The sequence below is a fragment of the Cololabis saira genome, chromosome 1 (assembly GCF_033807715.1).
Source record: "Cololabis saira isolate AMF1-May2022 chromosome 1, fColSai1.1, whole genome shotgun sequence".
In the NCBI taxonomy this organism is placed as follows: domain Eukaryota; kingdom Metazoa; phylum Chordata; class Actinopteri; order Beloniformes; family Belonidae; genus Cololabis; species Cololabis saira.
Window position 1 is genome coordinate 40,506,959 of NC_084587.1, and position 18,011 is coordinate 40,524,969.

The 18,011-nt window shown below is 47.6% G+C and overlaps 1 protein-coding gene across 1 annotated transcript; it reads left to right on the top strand.

Moving 5' to 3' along the window:
• The first annotated feature begins 2,144 nt into the window (after positions 1-2,144).
• LOC133445721 (actin-binding protein WASF3-like) lies at positions 2,145-17,624 on the top strand. Its single transcript, XM_061723093.1, has 11 exons — positions 2,145-2,207; positions 10,961-11,096; positions 13,758-13,892; positions 14,090-14,243; positions 14,482-14,599; positions 14,700-14,744; positions 15,490-15,614; positions 15,684-15,953; positions 16,059-16,195; positions 16,283-16,501; positions 16,744-17,624. The coding sequence occupies exons 2-11, from the start codon at positions 10,964-10,966 to the stop codon at positions 16,905-16,907; spliced, it is 1,500 nt and encodes a 499-aa protein (XP_061579077.1). The 5' UTR covers positions 2,145-2,207; positions 10,961-10,963; the 3' UTR covers positions 16,908-17,624.
• Positions 17,625-18,011: the final 387 nt, after the last annotated feature.

Below are 18,011 nucleotides of genomic sequence, written 5' to 3' on the forward strand. Positions count from 1 at the left end.
ACCTTGGGACGGGGAGGACGCCACAGCAGGACCCTGCTCGCCATGAAGAATGATACATGACTTACCGTTTGCGTCTCCTAAAGTATTCAATAAAAACGTCACTAGTTAAGAATGAATATATTTTAGCCTTTGCAGGAGTTAGAGAATTGGAATATAGATTCCAAAGGCCCAAACATCATTTGTGACGTATGACCTGGCTCACATTTTTACGCAGGCAATATCTGTATGATATGGAGGTATCACACAGGCTTACATAGTTTAGCTCTGAATCACTTGAAGTAATTCCCTTATCTCAAGCAAACAGCGAAGGAGAGTTACTTGAGTACAAGGCCAATTCTATAATGTTTGGGGCGCAAGAAAACGAAGAGAGCCGAGTGATTGGGACCAATCAAGTCTCCAACTAAGGGAGGGCTAAGTCTAAAGTACGGTTCCTCCCATTCAGTTTAGCAAATCATATTGTAATCAAATACAGTACAGACCAAAAGTTTGGACACACTTCCCCATTTGTTTAAATGAGAATATGTGGTAGGTACTGTATATTGGGACAAAAGAAGACTGAGCTGTGGGTTTCACCTCAGCTGCAGAGGAGAGGTGAATCAGTGGCTTTGGGAGCAGCACCAAATGGGGACAGAGGACCACACCTGGGCCTGTACTGGAAAGTGGAAATCTAACAAAAGTATTGGGATCCAGCTGCTGCCTACCTGTGGTCATTTCTGCACGGTACCCGTATCCTAGTGATGGCAAATTGAGACGAGCATTTAATCATTCTGAATCATCAATTTCTTGGATGACATCTACTGGCAGGAGCGGTTTTTGCACTAAGAATGTTATGCGTCTCTTGTGTATATAATAACACTATAAAAACATGTTTGTATGTTGTACATATGTATCATTAAAGATTCTAATTTACCCATGAAACAATAAAAATTTTAAAACGTTTGGAGTGGAGTGTGCATGGTGTACCGAGTGTTTTTGTACATTGTGCTTGGTGTAATAAAGAGGGTGTTTGTGTTACTCGGGTGTTTTTACTCAAGAAAAGGGCTAAAACGGTTTATTTTTTTGAGACAATCTCTCTAGCCTTGGAAAATACTCGTTCTCAGGATTCAGGAAACAGAGGAGGCTGGTGTGAAAAGGAACTGTAGTTGGTACAAGTTTGTCTCCTATTTCTAGAGGCATCAGTGTGCCCAGCTTCACCATACCACAGTCTCAAGGCCTGAAGTGGTTGTTTACCAGGTATGTTTTTAGCACACGTATACTGTACATGACTACATGTACTGAGGTATATTTGTATAAATAGATAGACAAATATCCGGGAAGAAGTGGCCAAGGAGAGGGAAGTCTGAGCTTCCCTGCTTAGGCTACTGCCCCTCTGAACCGACTCGGATAAGAGGAGAAAGATGGATGGATGTAAGGAAAATCACACAGTGGGGAAATTTACTTGTTATAGCAGTAAGAATAAAGGCAAGGCAAGTTTATTTATATAGCACAATTCAACACAAGGTAATTCAAAGTGCTTTACATTGACATTAAAAGCGGCAAGACACAATTAAACAGTAAATAACAAATAAAATGAGATAAAATTATGAGAAAAGAAGGTAAAATAATAAAAAGCACAAGTTGCTGAAAACTAAGGGCAGAGTACCGCAGGTACACATCTCAATCGCGGTTTTCGGAGAGTATTTAATTTAAAAGTATGCTTAAATACCAAATAAATGAAATAAAATGATAAGAAAAGAGGTAAAATAATAAAAAGCACAAGTTGTTAAAAAGTATACATATACACAAATATACACCCAGGTGAATATAAAATGAAAAAATAAACAAGTATATAGGAATAAAATACCTCTGAAATAGAAAATATATAAATCAGATCTAGGGCTTTTTAATTCCTCCATACCAGACTTAAAAAGAATCAGTCAGAATTTGTTTTTCTTGTCCTTGAACGAGTCATCCCTGATCCTCATCTGTCCAGTCTTCTCCTCCAAGCTCCAAACCAGACCATAATTCTGCACTTTTACTCAACAGAACCCCCAAAATGAACCTTGGACCGCAAAAAGCCGGAGTCCTCCGACAGGAGCCGAGCCGAGCCGAGCCCAGCCGAGGCGGGGGAGGGAGCCCGAGCCCTCCTCAGTCCGCCAGGAGGACACCAGGACCAGGAGGACCACCGCAACGAACCGGACCTCAGTACACCCCCAAACCATCCCGCAGTGAGTCTGATTGATCCGTTATTGGCCGTGATCAGTGTCCAAACTGATGAGTTATCCACGAGCCGTGCGTTCCGTCCGCGTGCGCGACTGTTACATCTGAATCTGATCAGAGACGTGACGTCATCGGCGATAAGGTCGATCAATCAGCTGACCGGCGGACGGGTGTCAGCAGGTGAACGTGCACACGCGCGCGCACGGATGCTGCCGTTGCCCAGCAACGCGCGGGGGAGGTAGAGGGTCGCATCAGTTACGTCATCACCTTCTCACAGAAATGTACCTGATACAAGACCGTCCAGCCTGTTCGGTCCAGATGGACCTCCTGAAGATAGATGGATCTTTATTGTCATTATCACTATGTACAACGAAATTAAAAGTGCTCTCCAGTCAGTGCAATCATATAAAAATAAATAAAAACAAATAAAAACAAATAAAATATATTTAGACACATTCACCCCTCCACACATACCTCAACATACAGACATTACAGAACTTTCATCAACATACAATCATTTTTCGTTATAGCACATTAGCTCCTGTTTTTGTTAAGAGTGGTTATTGCTGTTGGATGTTTGATTCTGTTTGTCCTTGTTTTCATGAGTCTATATCGTTTCCCAGATGGCAGTAGTTCAAACAGTGAGTGTCCAGGGTGTGAAGTGTCTTTTATTATATTTGGGGCTTTTTTCTGGCAACGGGAGTGGTGGAGGTCTTCCAGTGTGGAGAGAGGGCAGCCGATGATCTTCTGGGCGGTGGTGATGATCTGAAGGTCTGCAGCAGCAGCAGCAGGCGATCGGTTGGTCTCTGATGGAGGTCCAGGATGACCATCAGACCCAAACCAACCTCACCTAGATCCACCTGAGATCACAGAACCTGTCACTAAAAGTCTTGTCCCTTGGAGGAATGAACGAATCACGACTTTAAGAAGAGAGTCGAAAGGTGGAGCGTCCGGAAATCTAAGAAACTAGAGGTGCATCGTCTTCATCTAAAAGGAAACGAGAACTTCCTTTTACGGTGTCATAAGGAATGCAGAAAGTTAATATTTTTCACAGCTCATATCCACCAACAGGAAAAGTCCATAAATCCTGATTACACCGTCAGCGCTTTTGTTGACCGACTGGCCCCCAAACGTTTTCTAAAGCTGAAACATCTGTCTTAAATCCTTTGTAGACAAGATTAGAGACATCAGGGGAAACATTTCTCCATCAAACCTGTACAAGTCTACCTGTGTCTACGTAGGTGTTTCTACAGTTTCAGTGTCTATACAGTTCTTTATCTAGCACAGCACACTGTCTTTAAATACCTCCAGGTCCTGATGTTCAAAGACATCCCACAATAACACCTGTGACTGTCCTCCTCTAGATACATGGACCACAATAACACCTGTGACTCTCCTCTAGATACATGGACCACAATCACACCTGTGACTCTCCTCCTCTAGATACATGGACCACAATCACACATGTGACTCTCCTCCTCCTCTCAACCATGCCCAGGTTGAAAATTACTGGTCTCACTGCTCCAATTCATGTCTAAACTTCTAGAAGAGCCACTTGTGCCCACGTCTTCTGCTAGGAATCTTGGTGTCATGTTAGACAGCCAGCTGACCTTTAAGGAACATGTTGCCTCGGTTTACCAAATTCAATCTTTACAACATCAGTGTGGTGTGTAGAGCGAGGGGAGACCCAGGAGCAGAAGAGGTTCAAATCAAGATTTATTTCCAATAAGGAAACAGTCCAAAAGTAAAGGAAGCACAACAAGTACACAAGGTCCACAAAAACATCCGGAGAGTGCAGGGCTGTGGGGACATGGGAGGCACTGAAAAAGAATGGAGAAAAAAAACAACAATTACTTTACAGGAAATTCACTAGAAATCAGAGATCAAAATGTTACCACTCGGTTGAACGGGAGCCAACTGGTACCACGGTGGGTCTCTGTATAATCTGGCGTTGAGGAGTGCCTCAGCAGGCTTAAAGTAGGCATGTTGACTAGCGGAGTGGGAGTAGGTGAGTCCAATCACTCCTCAACGCAGCTGGGTAGGTAGCCTCCAGGAACATGAGAGATTAGCCGCCACACAACCACCACAATCAGGAAAATCAGACCCTACCTGACAGAACATACAACACTGTCACATCCCCTCCAGCTCCATACCTGCCTCACTCACCTGCCAGCTCCACCTCCTCATGTCACTAGGGTTTCTCCAGCCTTCCACACCTGCTCCGCATCTGCAAATCAGCCCTGGGTTCTACTTAAGCACTCCACTCCTAGCCAGTCGCTGCCAGATTGATCTCGTGTAGTGCCTGACTTTCCAGTGTTTTTCCCTGGACTGATCATCTGTTCCTGACCCTGCCTGTGTCCAACCTTTAAGCCTGTCTCCGTCCTGGTAATCATCTCAGACTTCTGTCCCCGACCACGAGTGTTTGTGGTTTCTGTTTGCCAGCCCCCTGGGCAGCCTGGAGATTCCTCTGACTGACCGGCGTTTCAGTTCCTGTGTTCTGGCTTCCAGCAGATGATCCAGGATGCAGCAGCATGTCTGGTCTTCAACTAGCCCAGTGTTTCTCAATCCTGGTCCTCGTGGGCCCCTGTCCTGCATGTTTTAGATGCTACCCTGCTTCAACACACCGTGATACAAGTACCTGTGTCATCAACAGAGTTGTGCAGACCTTGATGACAAGCTAATGAGGACCTTTAATTAGAATCAGGTGGACCAGGATTGAGAAACGCTGAACTAGCCCAAGAGAGCTCATGTCACTCCGCTGCTAATCTCTCTGCACTGGCTTCCAGTTGCAGCTCGCATCAAGTTCAAAGCTCTGCTTCTGGCTACCAAACAATTACCCAAAGAGCTCCTGCCTACTCCTTCACTCCTTCATCCACAGCTACACTACCTCTACCTTCATCCAGAGCGACACTACCTCTACCTTCATCCAGAGCTACACTACCTCTACCTTCACTCCTTCATCCACAGCTACACTCCCGTTCCACAGCTCCACTCAGGCAGTGAAAGACGCCTGGTTCTTCCACCACAACGTGGCATGAAATCAGTAGCTAGACTCTTCTCTTCCATTGTTCCCCAATGTTGGAATGTCGTACCAAACTCTGTCCGCTGTCCAGGATCTGTACCTACTTTTAAGAGCAAGCTAAAGACTCAGCTCTTTAAGGAGCATTTCTGCATCTAGTAAACGTCTCTGCTCATCAAAATTAGTTAGAAGATCCGGCTCTTTGGATGACTCAGCACTGAGAAAGCTGCATGCACTTATGATAATATGATGGTGTCTTTTAAGACGTAGCCTTCTTGTATAAAGGGACTGTTGTGTTGGGTGGGAAGGGAACACTTAGAAAAAAAATGTCTAGCACTGGCATGGCAGCACCTGTGTCCATCGGGACTCACAACAGTCTGACCAGCACTGATCCAGCTGGATCCTCCTATGTGATTTCTTGCTTGTGTTGTTCTCTCAGATGTAAGTCGCTTTGGAGTGTCTGCTAAATGACAGTAGTAGTAAATGAGATGTTCACACATAATGAGATGTTCCAACATAGTCAGTCCTTCTATTTGCACATCTTAATCAAGCTATTGGCAACAATCTAGCTAAGGATTAAACTGGAGGTTCAGAGAAATCCAAAGTATACATGCATGAGAAGACAATCGATTATTGAGTGAGGGGCGTTCAACTCCATGATGCTAGGTGGCGCCATACGCACTTTTGCGTTGGCGTTTTTCCAGTTAGTTCTTTGTTCGTCTTCTTCTTCTCCTACTGTGTTGATATTCTGCCTTTCATGGTGTCGTCACTTCCGGATGGGGGAGTCCCTGGTCCGTCACTTGCTCGGCTAAGCGTGGTTTGCGTAGCCTATACATGTCGGAATAACTCGAATTAGGACCGCATTATCTGGCACTAATAGCTCACTCTCAAGAGCTTCAGTTCGGTTCAACAATAGCCCGTCTAAGGTGTATACATGGCTTTTAAAAATTTGATATCAGTCGGATTAAGGGAACAATTCGACTTTCTGCTACTGCATGTAATAGTCAGGGCCGAAAATTGAAAAAGCCCCTTAGAAAACAACATGGTAGGCATTTTTGAGGAAAAGCACTTTCTCTATTGTTTCTGTATGATTTTTTTGTGCTGAATCCATTTCTGCCGTATGCTAAGCTGTCAAAGTTATCGTTTAGCCATAATTATTGATTAATTAGCACAACTATTGATTTGTCGTCTAAAGTTAGAAATGGTGATCAGTTTCCTATTTGTCAATAGTAGATATATGATTGCTTGATATCAATGTAAAGGGGACCTTCTCAGCTTTTATCTGAGCCCATGGTTGTGTTTTTCTGACAAACATAGAGGTCACACGGCCTCCTTAAACCATAAATTACACACATTTCCATACAATGTTTCACCTAAAATATCTAGTTAATTTTATCTTCTGGGATCAAGAGATATCAACGACCCAAAAGACAACAACCACAATACCCAATGGACTTTGACGAGTCAGGAAATGTATGATAAAACCATACTTTTTCTTTGTGAGAAGTTATTATAAGGCTTGAAATAGCTGTAACAAGCTCAGTCCCATTCACCACCATTCATTCTTTGGACCAGCATTTTGTAAAGACTATTATTAGTAAGCAATATTCAAAGGCCTGAGTGATTTTCATCAATTTAATTCATCAAAAATTTCATTGAACAATCACATTTTTCACCTCCTTGAACCGCCACCTTACTGTGGTGGAGGGGTTTGTGTGCCTGAGTGATCCTAGGAGCTATGTTGTCGGGGGCATTATGCCCCTGGTAGGGTCTCCCATGGCAAACTAGGTGACGGGCCAGACTAAGAGCGGTTCACGCCAATCATGGAGGAGAAAGAACAAAGGACCGTAACGTCGCCCGGATCGGCGTCACCGGGGCCCCTCCCTGGAGCCAGGCCTGGGGTTGGGGCTTGTAGGCGAGCGCCTGGTGGCCGGGTCTTTGCCCGTGGGACCCGGCCGGGCTCAGCCCAAAACGGCGACGTGGGCCCGCTTTCCTGTAGGCCCACCACCCGCAGGAAGGACCGTGATGAGCTGGTGCCATTTGGACTGGGTAGCAGTCGTTGAGAGATACCGGCTAGAGATAGTCGGGCTCACCTCCACATTTAGCTTGGGCTCTGGAACCCAGCTCCTTGAAAGGGGCTGGACCCTCCAGGACTGGAACCAGCTCCTTGAAAGGTTCTGGACCCTCCAGGACTCTGGAACCAGCTCCTTGAAAGATTCTGGACCCTCCAGGACTCTGGAACCAGCTCCTTGAAAGGTTCTGGACCCTCCACTACTCTGGAGTTGCCCAAGGTGAGAGGAGGCGGGCTGGTGTGGGCTTGGTTATAGCCCCTCAGCTATGCCATGTGTTGGAGTTCACCCCGGTGAACGAGAGGGTCATCTGACCCTCGGCCGCATGTCTTGGACTCTCGGGTGAAGAGAGGGGCTGAGCTGTCAACTGATCACCACCTGGTGGTGAGTTGGATGCGCTGGCGGAGGAGGAGGTTGGACAGACCGGGCAGACCCAAACGGATTGTGAGGGTCTGTTGGGAACGTCTGGCCGAGCCCTCTGTCAGGGACATCTTCAACTCTCACCTCCGAGAGAACTTCTCTAGGATCCCGGGGGAGGCGGGGGACATCGTTCTCTGCCTCCATTGTCGATGCCTCCATTGTCGAAGTTGTGGACGCAAGGTCTCCGGTGCCTGTCGTGGCGGCAATCCTAGAACCCGGTGGTGGACACCGGAAGTACAGGATGCCGTCAGACTGAAGAAGGAGTCCTACCGGGCTATGTTGGCCTGTGGGACTCCTGACGCAGTAGATACGTACCGGCAGGCCAAGCGAGCCGCGGCTCGGGCGGTCCGGGAGGCAAAAACTCCGGTCTGGGAGGAGTTCGGGGAGACCATGGAGGAAGACTTTCGGTCGGCCTCGAGGAAATTCTGGCGGACCGTTCGGCGCCTCAGAAGGGGGAAGCGGTACTCTGCCGGCACCGTTTACGGTGTGGGTGGGGAGCTGTTGACTTCAACTGGGGACATTGTCGGAGGGTGGAAGGAATACTTCGAGGATCTCCTCAACCCAACTGACATGCCTTCCACTGAGGAAGCAGAGAGTGGGGACTCTGGGGCGTGCTCGTCCATCACCCAAGCCGAGGTCACTGAGGTGGTTCATAAGCTCCTCAGTGGCAGGGCACGGGGGGTGGATGAGATTCGCCCTGAGTACCTCAAGTCTCTGGATGTCGTAGGGCTGTCTTGGTTGACACGCCTCTGCGACATCGCATGGAGGAAGGGGACAGTACCGTTGGAGTGGCAAACCGGGGTGGTGGTCCCTCTCTTTAAAAAGGGGGACCGGGGGAGTGTGTTCCAACTATAGGGGAATCACACTTCTCAGCCTCCAGGGGAAAGTCTACGCCAGGGTACTGGAGAGGAGAATACAGACGATAGTTGAACCTATGATTCAGGAGGAACAATGCGGTTTTCGTCCAGGTCGTGGAACACTGGACCAGCTCTATACCCTCCGCAGGGTGCTCGAGGGTTCGTGGGAATTTGCCCAACCAGTCTACACGTGTTTTGAGGATCTGGAGAAGGCATTTGACCGTGTCCCTCGTGCCATTCTGTGGGGGGTGCTGAGTGAGTATGGAGTCCGGGGCCCTCTACTAAGGGCTGTCCGGTCTCTGTATGATCGGAGCAGGAGTCTGGTTCGCATTGCCGGCAGTAAGTCAGACTTGTTCCCGGTGCATGTTGGACTCCGGCAGGGCTGCCCTTTGTCACCGGTCCTGTTCATAATTTTTATGGACAGGATTTCTAGGCGCAGCCAGGGGCCGGAGGGGATCCGGTTTGGGAACCTCAGGATTTCATCTCTGCTTTTTGCAGATGATGTTGTCCTGTTGGCTTCATCGGACCGGGACCTTCAGCATGTGCTGGAGCGGTTTGAGGCCGAGTGCAATGCGGCGGGGATGAGAATAAGCACCTCAAAAACCGAGGCCATGGTTCTACACCGGGAAAGGGTGGCATGCCTTCTCCAGGTGGGTGGAGAAGTCCTGCCTCAGGTGGAGGAGTTCAAGTATCTCAGGGTCTTGTACATGAGTGAGGGAACGATGGAGCGGGAGATTGACAGATGGATCGGTGCAGCGTCCGCAGTTATGCGGTCGATGTACTGGACCGTCGTGGTGAAGAAGGAGCTGAGTCGAAAGGCGAAGCTCTCGATTTACCGGTCAATCTACGCCCCTACCCTCACCTATGGTCATGAACTTTGGGGAGTGACCGAAAGGACAAGATCGCGGATACAAGCGGCCGAGATGAGTTTCCTCCGCAGGGTGAGATAGGGTGAGGAGTTCGGTCACCCGGGAGGAGCTCGGAGTCGAGCCGTTGCTCCTTCACATTGAGAGGAGTCAGCTGAGGTGGCTTGGGCATCTGTACCGGATCCTCCTGGACGCCTCCCTAGGGAGGTGTTCCAGGCATGTCCCACCGGGAGGAGACCCCGGGGAAGACCCAGGACACGCTGGAGAGACTATGTCTCTCGGCTGGCCTGGGAACGCCTCGGACTCCCCTCGGAGGAGCTGGAGGAAGTGTCTGGGGTGAAGGAAGTCTGGACATCCCTGTTGAGGCTGCTGCCCCCGCGACCCGGGAACGGATAAGCGGCGGACGATGAGTGAGTGAGTGAGTGAGTGAGTGAGTGAGTGAGTGAGTGAGTGAGTGAGTGAGTGAGTGAGTGAGTGAGTGAGTGTTACTGTTACTCACCCTTAATAGAGGAGATGAACACCACCACATATATTTGCACTGGCAACATCCATGTTAGCTAGTTGTCTCGCTAACTCGTTGTTGTGGCAACTCGCCACCTGCTGCTTGACTGCGGTATTTCAGCATCCTAACTGCCCACAAATTCCAGCACACAATCACCCACAAGATAAAATAATATGGTGATATTATACATTTTCTGAAACTGTATATGAAAGTGAGTATTGCTGTACTTGTTTTTCTATGTCTCTGGTATTCCTACGTGTCACAGAGTTAATACAAATAAAAATAACATAGGCGAAAATGGTGAAAAATTAACATTCTCTGGGGTTTCTGGAGCTCTATTGACCTCCAAGTATGTCAGAAAAGTTCAACTTTAGGTTTGAAAGAGAGCTATAAATGTATCCTTTAAAATGATACCAAACACAGTATTATTGTAACTTAGGAATTGCTTGATCTATGAGTCTAAACCAGGATAGGCAACAGCGTTTACAGTCCAATTTACCATATGGGGTGGCCATCTTGAATGTGGGAATATAGAAAACCAGGGGTCTAATTTTTTTGGCATACGGTGGATTCTGGTTTGGGACACATTGATCTTTCAAAAAATGCTGTATGCCATCTTTTCCTCAAAAATGCCTACAGGGTTACATGATTCTGAAGTTACAGCCCAGTCTATAAACGTACTGACTGATATGTTCTCACATGAGATGTTCTGGATTTCTTGAATGAATCTAGACATTTCAGCTCTAAAACTGAAAGAGTTGCTAGTGTTTCTGCTTCATTTACTCTGATCTGATCATATTTAGAATTAGTTTTACACTCCTCCTGTGCTTCCTTAACTTTAATTCAGATAAAATGGCTGGTGTCAAAGATAAAGGTGTTTACATCACTTGTGTCGTTTTACAATAGGAACGTAATGACAGACCTCAGTAACAATATTTTTGAGACTTCACAGAGTTCTGTACTAGCAGGACGATCCAGCGGTTGCCATCTGACTGTGTGTGTGTGTGTGTGTGTGTGTGTGTGTCCAGGTCATGCCGCTAGTGAAGCGCATCATTGAGCCGCGGTATCTGTGTCGCGGCGCTCTGCCTGACGGTGTTATCAGTGAGCTGGAGTGTGTCACCAACAGTACGCTGGCCGCCGTCATCAAGCAGCTGGGAGGCCTGAGTGAGTGTTTCCTCCATACAGAGACATGTCACACACCCAGTACCAAACACATCCTCAAATACACACATCCAGAACCAGAGACACATCTTCAAATACACACATCCAGAACCAGAGACACATCTTCAAATAAACAAATCCAGAACCAGAGACACGTCCTTAAATACACACATCCAGACCTATAGACAAGTTCTCAAATACACACATCCAGAACCACAGACACGTCCTCAAATAAAAAAAACATCCAGAACCAGAGTGTCACATCCATTCCCCCCATACCTGCCAGCTCCACCTCCTCATCTGTCACTATGGTTTCTCCCGCCTTCCACACCTGCTCCGTATCTGCAATCAGCCCTGGGCTGCTACTTCAGCACTCCACTCCCAGCCAGTCACTGCCAGACTGTTCTTTGCGTTATGCAAGTCTTTCCAGCACTCACCCTAGAACTGATTCGGTTTCGACACCCGGTTTCGACCCTGCCTGTCCCTGACCTGTTCACCTGTCTCTGTCCTGGTAATCCCCTCAGCCTTCTGTCCCCAAACCACAAGTTCTGCCTGAGCGTCTCTGGTTTCTGTTAGCCTGCTCCCTGGAATCTCCAGGCCGCCCAGGGGACTGAACTGTGCTCAATTTCCTGCTGTGAGTTTGATTTTAATAAAGACTTAACTAAACACTCCGTTGTGCTGCACTTGGGTCCGCCACACAACCTTGTCACAGATACACGTCCTCAAATATGCATAACTAGAGTAACATCCTCAAATAGACACATCCAGAACCAGAGACACGTCCTCAAATACACCATGACCATGAGTTTGCCTGCCTGTTTTCCGTTCCTTGTCTGCCTGTGGCTGGTTGGGACTTGGCCGGTTCCTGCTCCACCAAGACACCCACCTGATCAGCTTCTCCTCTCCAACTGACATCCTCTGGGAACTTATCAAGCTCTGGATCCAGTTCTCTGCTGCCATCCTTTGACCTGCTATAACCTGCCAAATAAAGACTGTTTAAATACAAAGATCTGGTTCATTTTTGCTGCGATTGGGTTCACTCCATACCTGTTACAGAAACCTTGTGCACATGAACAAACTGGAATCTGTCAATAGGATCTAAACAAACATTGAGATGTCCCTTTAATCCCAACAACATGCTCTAACCTGTGCAGTAAAATGCTGATCTACAGTGTCAAAAGCAGCACTGAGGTCCAGTAGAACCAGTATGGACACTAATCCCTTATATGAGGCCATAAGGAGGTCATTCGTGACTCGAACCAGTGCTGTCTCTGTGCTATGATGCATTCTGAACCCTGACTGAAAAACTTCAAACAGATAATTTCTATACAAATGGTCACATAACTGGCTGCAACTAGCTTTTTCAGAATTTTAGATACAAATGGAAGGTTGGAAATTGGTCTATAATTAGCTAAGATGTCTGGGTCAAGAGAAGGTTTTTAAGTAAAGGTTTAATTACTGCAACTTTGAAAATATGTGGTACACATCCTAAGTTTAGGGATAAGTTGATCTGGTCCAGGATTGTCGTGCCAATAAGAGAATATTTTTGAATAGTCGAGTCAGGATGGGGTCTAACAGACACGTGGTTGATTTAGCTCTAATGACGACTGAGGTCAGCTCAGGGAGGTCTACAGGATCAAAACAGTCTAGGATCAAATCGGCAACTAAGGAAGTTGCTAAAGCTGAAGAAATGGCCACGGGCGCTACCGGGTGGGCCTGGTTGATTTCTTCTCTAATTCTCATGATTTTACTGTTAAAGAAGCTCATAAAGTCTTCACAACTGAGAGCTTCAGGAATGCACGGCTCAACAGAGTTGTGACTCTTTGTTAGCCTGGCTACAGTGCTGAACAGAAAACGTGGGTTACTTTTATTATCCTCTATTAACTATGAATAATCTAGCTTTTCGAATGGCTTTTTTTATATATTATTAGACTATCTTTCCATTCACCATAGGGTACCACTTCCTTTCCATTTCACACACTTTTTGTTTCAGTAGGTGATAAATGTGGTGAAGATCAAAGTCAGCTGACTGGGTTATGTTGTTGATATGTGACATGAAAGAGTGTGCTTTCGAGGATAACACCCAGACTGGAGTGAAGGAAAAAGGGAGGTGTTGTCAATAGAATATGTAAAACTGTTGGATTTGGCTGGAGTTGATTTGGCACCTATAAGTAACATTTCAGACTTGTCTTTAATAAACTTCAGAAAGTTGCAGGTGAACCAAGATTTTATTTCAAGAAGGCAACCAGTAAGGGATGAAGGAGGAAGAGTTGAGTTGGCTTTTGAAGAAATGAAGAGCTGGGTATCATTCGCATAGCACAACCTTGTAAGTGAATGTTATGTTTGGGGAAAATAAAACAAAGAGGTAGTGTGTGTATAATGAAGAGCAGGGGCCCAAGGACAGAATCTTGGGGCACACCTGAGTTGACTGGTTTTCTTGTGGCTTTGGGACTCATTACATCAGTACACTCTTACGTTCGGACAGAAACCTTCTGGGGGTCAGGTTCATGCAGCAGAGATGTAGAATTTTAAATTACATAAGCTGACTGAGGAGTCTGAAAATTCCTCGTTGGACCTATAACCCAGGTCAGTGTCTGCCTGGTTCTGGTCCGTATTTGGCCCTCTACAGTCGATAACCTGTTGTTTCTTTTCTATGGCGTGCAGGTCGTTATGCGGAGGACATCTTCAGCGAACTGTTCTCAGAGGCCAACAGCTTCTACCTGAGGATGACAAGCCTGCAGGAGAGGGTGGAGCTGCTAGCTGTGAAAGTCACCCAGCTGGACTCCACTGTGGAGGAAGGTAGGTTGCACATCAACTCCATCACTGCCACCCAGATGTTCTCCCTGATCATCATACCATGAGTCACAAACATATTTTCTTGTTGATTATCTGATTGTAATGAGTTAGGGTCATTAAATAACCTCAAACTGTGCCTGCTTCTTTGTTTCTGATTATCAAAAAAGCTTTAAGTTCAATACAAACGTCTCCGTCTCAAGTTTCCCTGCAGGACATCAACATGAGGAAGGCTTTCAGGAGCAGCACCATCCAGGACCAGCAGGTGGTGTCACGGAGCTCCATCCTCAACCCTGTGCTGGAGATGTACCACCGCTGTGACAAACCACCGCCCCTCAACATCCTGACTCCCTACAGGTTAGTTAAAATCCTGCCTCTCAATGTCCTGACATATTACAGGTCAGATAAAAGTCCTAAAGGTCAGATTCCTTGAGTCTTGATCCTCGTCTTGCTGACCGTCTTCAAATGTGTGTAGTTGAAACTCCTGTGTGAGTGACGAGAAAGAAAAAGCCAGAACTCCACCAACACCAGTATCATGTCAGTTCACACATAACTTATAGAAAACAGTTTCTACCATGCGAGTTTGTGTCTGCAGGGACGACAAGAAGGACGGTCTGAAGTTCTACACCGACTCGTCTTACTTCTTCAACCTGTGGAAGGAGAAGATGCTGCAGGCCACCGAGAACAAGCGGAAGGAGAAGAGACGACAGAGGGTCTGTTCATGCATCCAGCTCTGTGCATCCATGAGTCCATCCATCCACCACTCATCCCTCTTTAACACCTCCTCTAAACAAGTTCTTGGTTTGTTTTCAGGAGCAGAAACAGGTAGACGAGTCTTCAGGACGGGAGGTGAAAAAGGTGAGCTGGTCATGATGGCTGAGTGTTGAGTAAGAAGCGAGTTGTTTTCTGGATCATCCTGGTTCAATGCTGGAGCCTCTCTGCTGGTAGGAGAACCAGTAGGGCTGCAACCACTAGTCAACGTAACTGATCAAGTTGATCATGTCGACTGATCGACATTATAGCATCAACATATAGAATAAAAGCATCGGTGTCTTAGACGTTGGTGTTTCCTGGTTACACAGATTGTACCACAGGAAGTGCAGCCTGCATGTACACAGTTTCATCTCAACCACAACACCAGTACAAAGTCCACATCAGTGCAGATGATCCACCTGTAGATCTGCTGCTCCACTCACTAATGAACAAGACCCTGACATACTAGCTCTTCCACCTGAGACCTCACTCCTGACCTGGAGGACATTCCACACTTTTCTGACTAAGAACCAAGGTCTCAGACTTGGAGGTGCTGATTCTCACCACTGCTGGTTCCCACTTGGCTATGAACCACTGCAGAGGAAGCTGAAGATCTTAATGATGACACCAGCAGACCCACATCATCTGTAAAAAGCAGAGATGGAATCATGATGCTGCCAAACCACTCTGTATCCCTACGCGCCGCTTAGCTGCTCCACGAGCACGAGCGTTTCACTCTTCAGTTTCATTGGTTTTACAAAACGCTGAAGTTTTGAATCAGAACTATGGTGGAAATGTGTTGCACGACTCCGATGTTTAAAATGTCGTCATTCTCGTTTTCTCTACAAAGGTTCGTAAAGCTCGTAACCGCCGCCAGGAGTGGAACCTGATGGCCTTCGACAAAGAGCTCCGCCCAGACGCCCGGCTGACGCCGTCCCCATACCACACCTCTGACGGCTCCATGTCACCTGACAGGTAGGCTATAGCCCTAGCTCAGGTGGATCCCTGATCAGAACAGGCCTCAGTCTGACCCCCGTCCCCCAGGTCAGGGATGTCAGACGACCTCTCCAGCCCCCTCCACTCCCACAGGCCTGATGGGAGGGATCACGTTGCCATGGTGACCAACAGCACCAATCAAACCCAGTCGCTGGACCGCGTGCTCCGGCCCACTTCTGGTTCCTCTGCAGTCACCACGGCAACAGCTCGGCAACACTCTCTAGGCCGCAACCAGCCACACCACAACCACCACACCCCCCTGGTTGGTGGTACGGCCAATCAGAGCGGAGCCCGGACTGCTATCGCCAAGGAGGCCAAGTACACACCCACCTACACACACACACACACACACACACACACACACACACACACACACACACACACACACACACACACCTGATCACATGATCTCTCTCTCCTCAGTGACCATCAGGCCCCTCCAGGCCCCCCGCCACCCCCTCCATTCATGCCATCATCAGGACACATGGTGTTCCCTGCTGGCTCCCACAGTGTTGCCATGGCAACACCTCAGTATCCCACAGGTGCTCCTTTTAACCAAGGTAATCTCAAATTGTTGTCACCTGAGTCACTGGAACATCAAATGATGAAGATAAAACCTACCAATCAGTCCTGTCGTTGGTCTGCAGGTGGCGCCGCCGTCCTGCCTCGCCCTTACAGCCCCTCCCCTCCCCCTCCTCCCCCGACCAACTACATCCCCTCCCCGTCTCGTCCTGCAGGCCAAGTCCCACCCTCAGCATTTGCAGCACCCCCGTTGCCCCCGGTGACAGATGGCAGGAAGCCTCCCAGTGGCCAGACTGGTGCAGTGAACCATGCCCGCAGCGACCTCCTGGCCGCCATACGCAGAGGTGAGTCCAGGTGTCAGGTGACTCTAGTTGAGTCCAGGTGTCAGGTGACTCTAGTTGAGTCCAGGTGTCAGGTGACTCTAGTTGAGTCCAGGTGTCAGGTGACTCTAGTTGAGTCCAGGTGTCAGGTGACTCTAGTTGAGTCCAGGTGTCTCCGGTGAGCTTGTGAGATAGAGATGTGATTAGTTGCTCATTCTCTGGTCTTTGACTGATCTTGTTTCTTGCTGGTCTGTCCGGGTCTGCAGGGATCCAGCTGAGAAAGGTTCAGGAGCAGCGGGAACAGGAGGAGGCCAAAAAGCGAGAGCCTGCGGGTAATGATGTCGCCACCATCTTGTCAAGACGCATCGCTGTGGAGTACAGCGAATCGGAGGAGGATTCTGAACCCGAGGATCAGGAGTGGTCTGACTGAGGGGGCGGGGTCCAGATCAGCCGTGACCGCCATAGCTGCGAGGGGAAGGGAATTGACGACGATGTGATCTGCTAACCTGGATGAAGGTTTAGAACTGTGACGATGATGCTGGTATTTATCGGTTCCTCTTAGTTAATTCTAGTTTCCAGCTCCTGTGTTAGTTATATTTGATCCACGTTGAGGACGTGATCCAGATGCTGATCCAGTTTTCAGAACACCACACACATGCACATTTCTATGAGCTCAGTGTGAGTCCCTCATGTTACCATAGAGACCATCGTAAAGCCCAGTTTCTAGAGAGTTGTGGTTCCAGGCCGTCCAGCAGGTGGCGTCCTGAATGATGACAAGGCTCTAGAACCATCCATGTGATGAAGTTCTGCTCCCAGGACTGGTGCTTCAGATCAGTTGGTGCAGTTCGACAAGCTCGTCCCCCAGACCTGGTTCAGGGTCGGAGGCCCGGTGACCATCATACCAAGTCCTGTAGGACCCAGTTTTCCCTGGATCGCTGCTGGGGTAATCCATCGATCTGTATCAATATATTGATTTGATGATGATGATCCAACACATCAAACACTGGCTGTACATTTCCATTGATTATTGGTTTATGCCGTGTTTCTGTCAGTTGCATGTCAGTTGTGATAAAATAGAAGCTGTGAAGTAAAAACTGATGATCCGTTCCGAGTATCGTACACATTTGTGTCTTTTCCTTGTTTCATTTCTGTGCATTTATATTAAAGCTACAGTAGAAGGTTTTTGTGGCCTTTGTTGAGAAATACTTGGAAATATATCTAATAGTTTCATCTAAATATTAAATGTTACACCTAAATGTTACATCTAAAAGGCTTTGGGTGAAACCAAATCTTTAAGAAAGTATGCAAATTCACCCAAAGTGGGCGGCAGTCTCCTCATCAGGAGTTCATGGTGAAGGAGTGACAGGATGACGGACGTCTTTCTAGCAGTTCCTGAGCTCCACAACAAACTGTAGTCATCTACCTGGACCAGATTCTGGAGTCGAGGCTCTCGGAGAAGACCAAGACCTGTCAGCCTGGGTCTCCACCCAAGAGCATGATGGAGGGGCCAGAACTTTGCTGAAGACGAGAAGGA

What these genes read in the sequence shown, in the direction of transcription:
- LOC133445721 (XM_061723093.1), top strand. Translation starts at nt 10,964, where the DNA reads ATGCCGCTAGTGAAGCGCATCATTGAGCCGCGGTATCTGTGTCGCGGC. An exon ending in CAAGCAGCTGGGAGGCCTGA is followed by an intron (nt 11,097 to 13,757) that starts GTGAGTGTTTCC and finishes TATGGCGTGCAG; the next exon opens with GTCGTTATGCGGAGGACATC. An exon ending in AGGAGAAGAGACGACAGAGG is followed by an intron (nt 14,600 to 14,699) that starts GTCTGTTCATGC and finishes GTTTGTTTTCAG; the next exon opens with GAGCAGAAACAGGTAGACGA.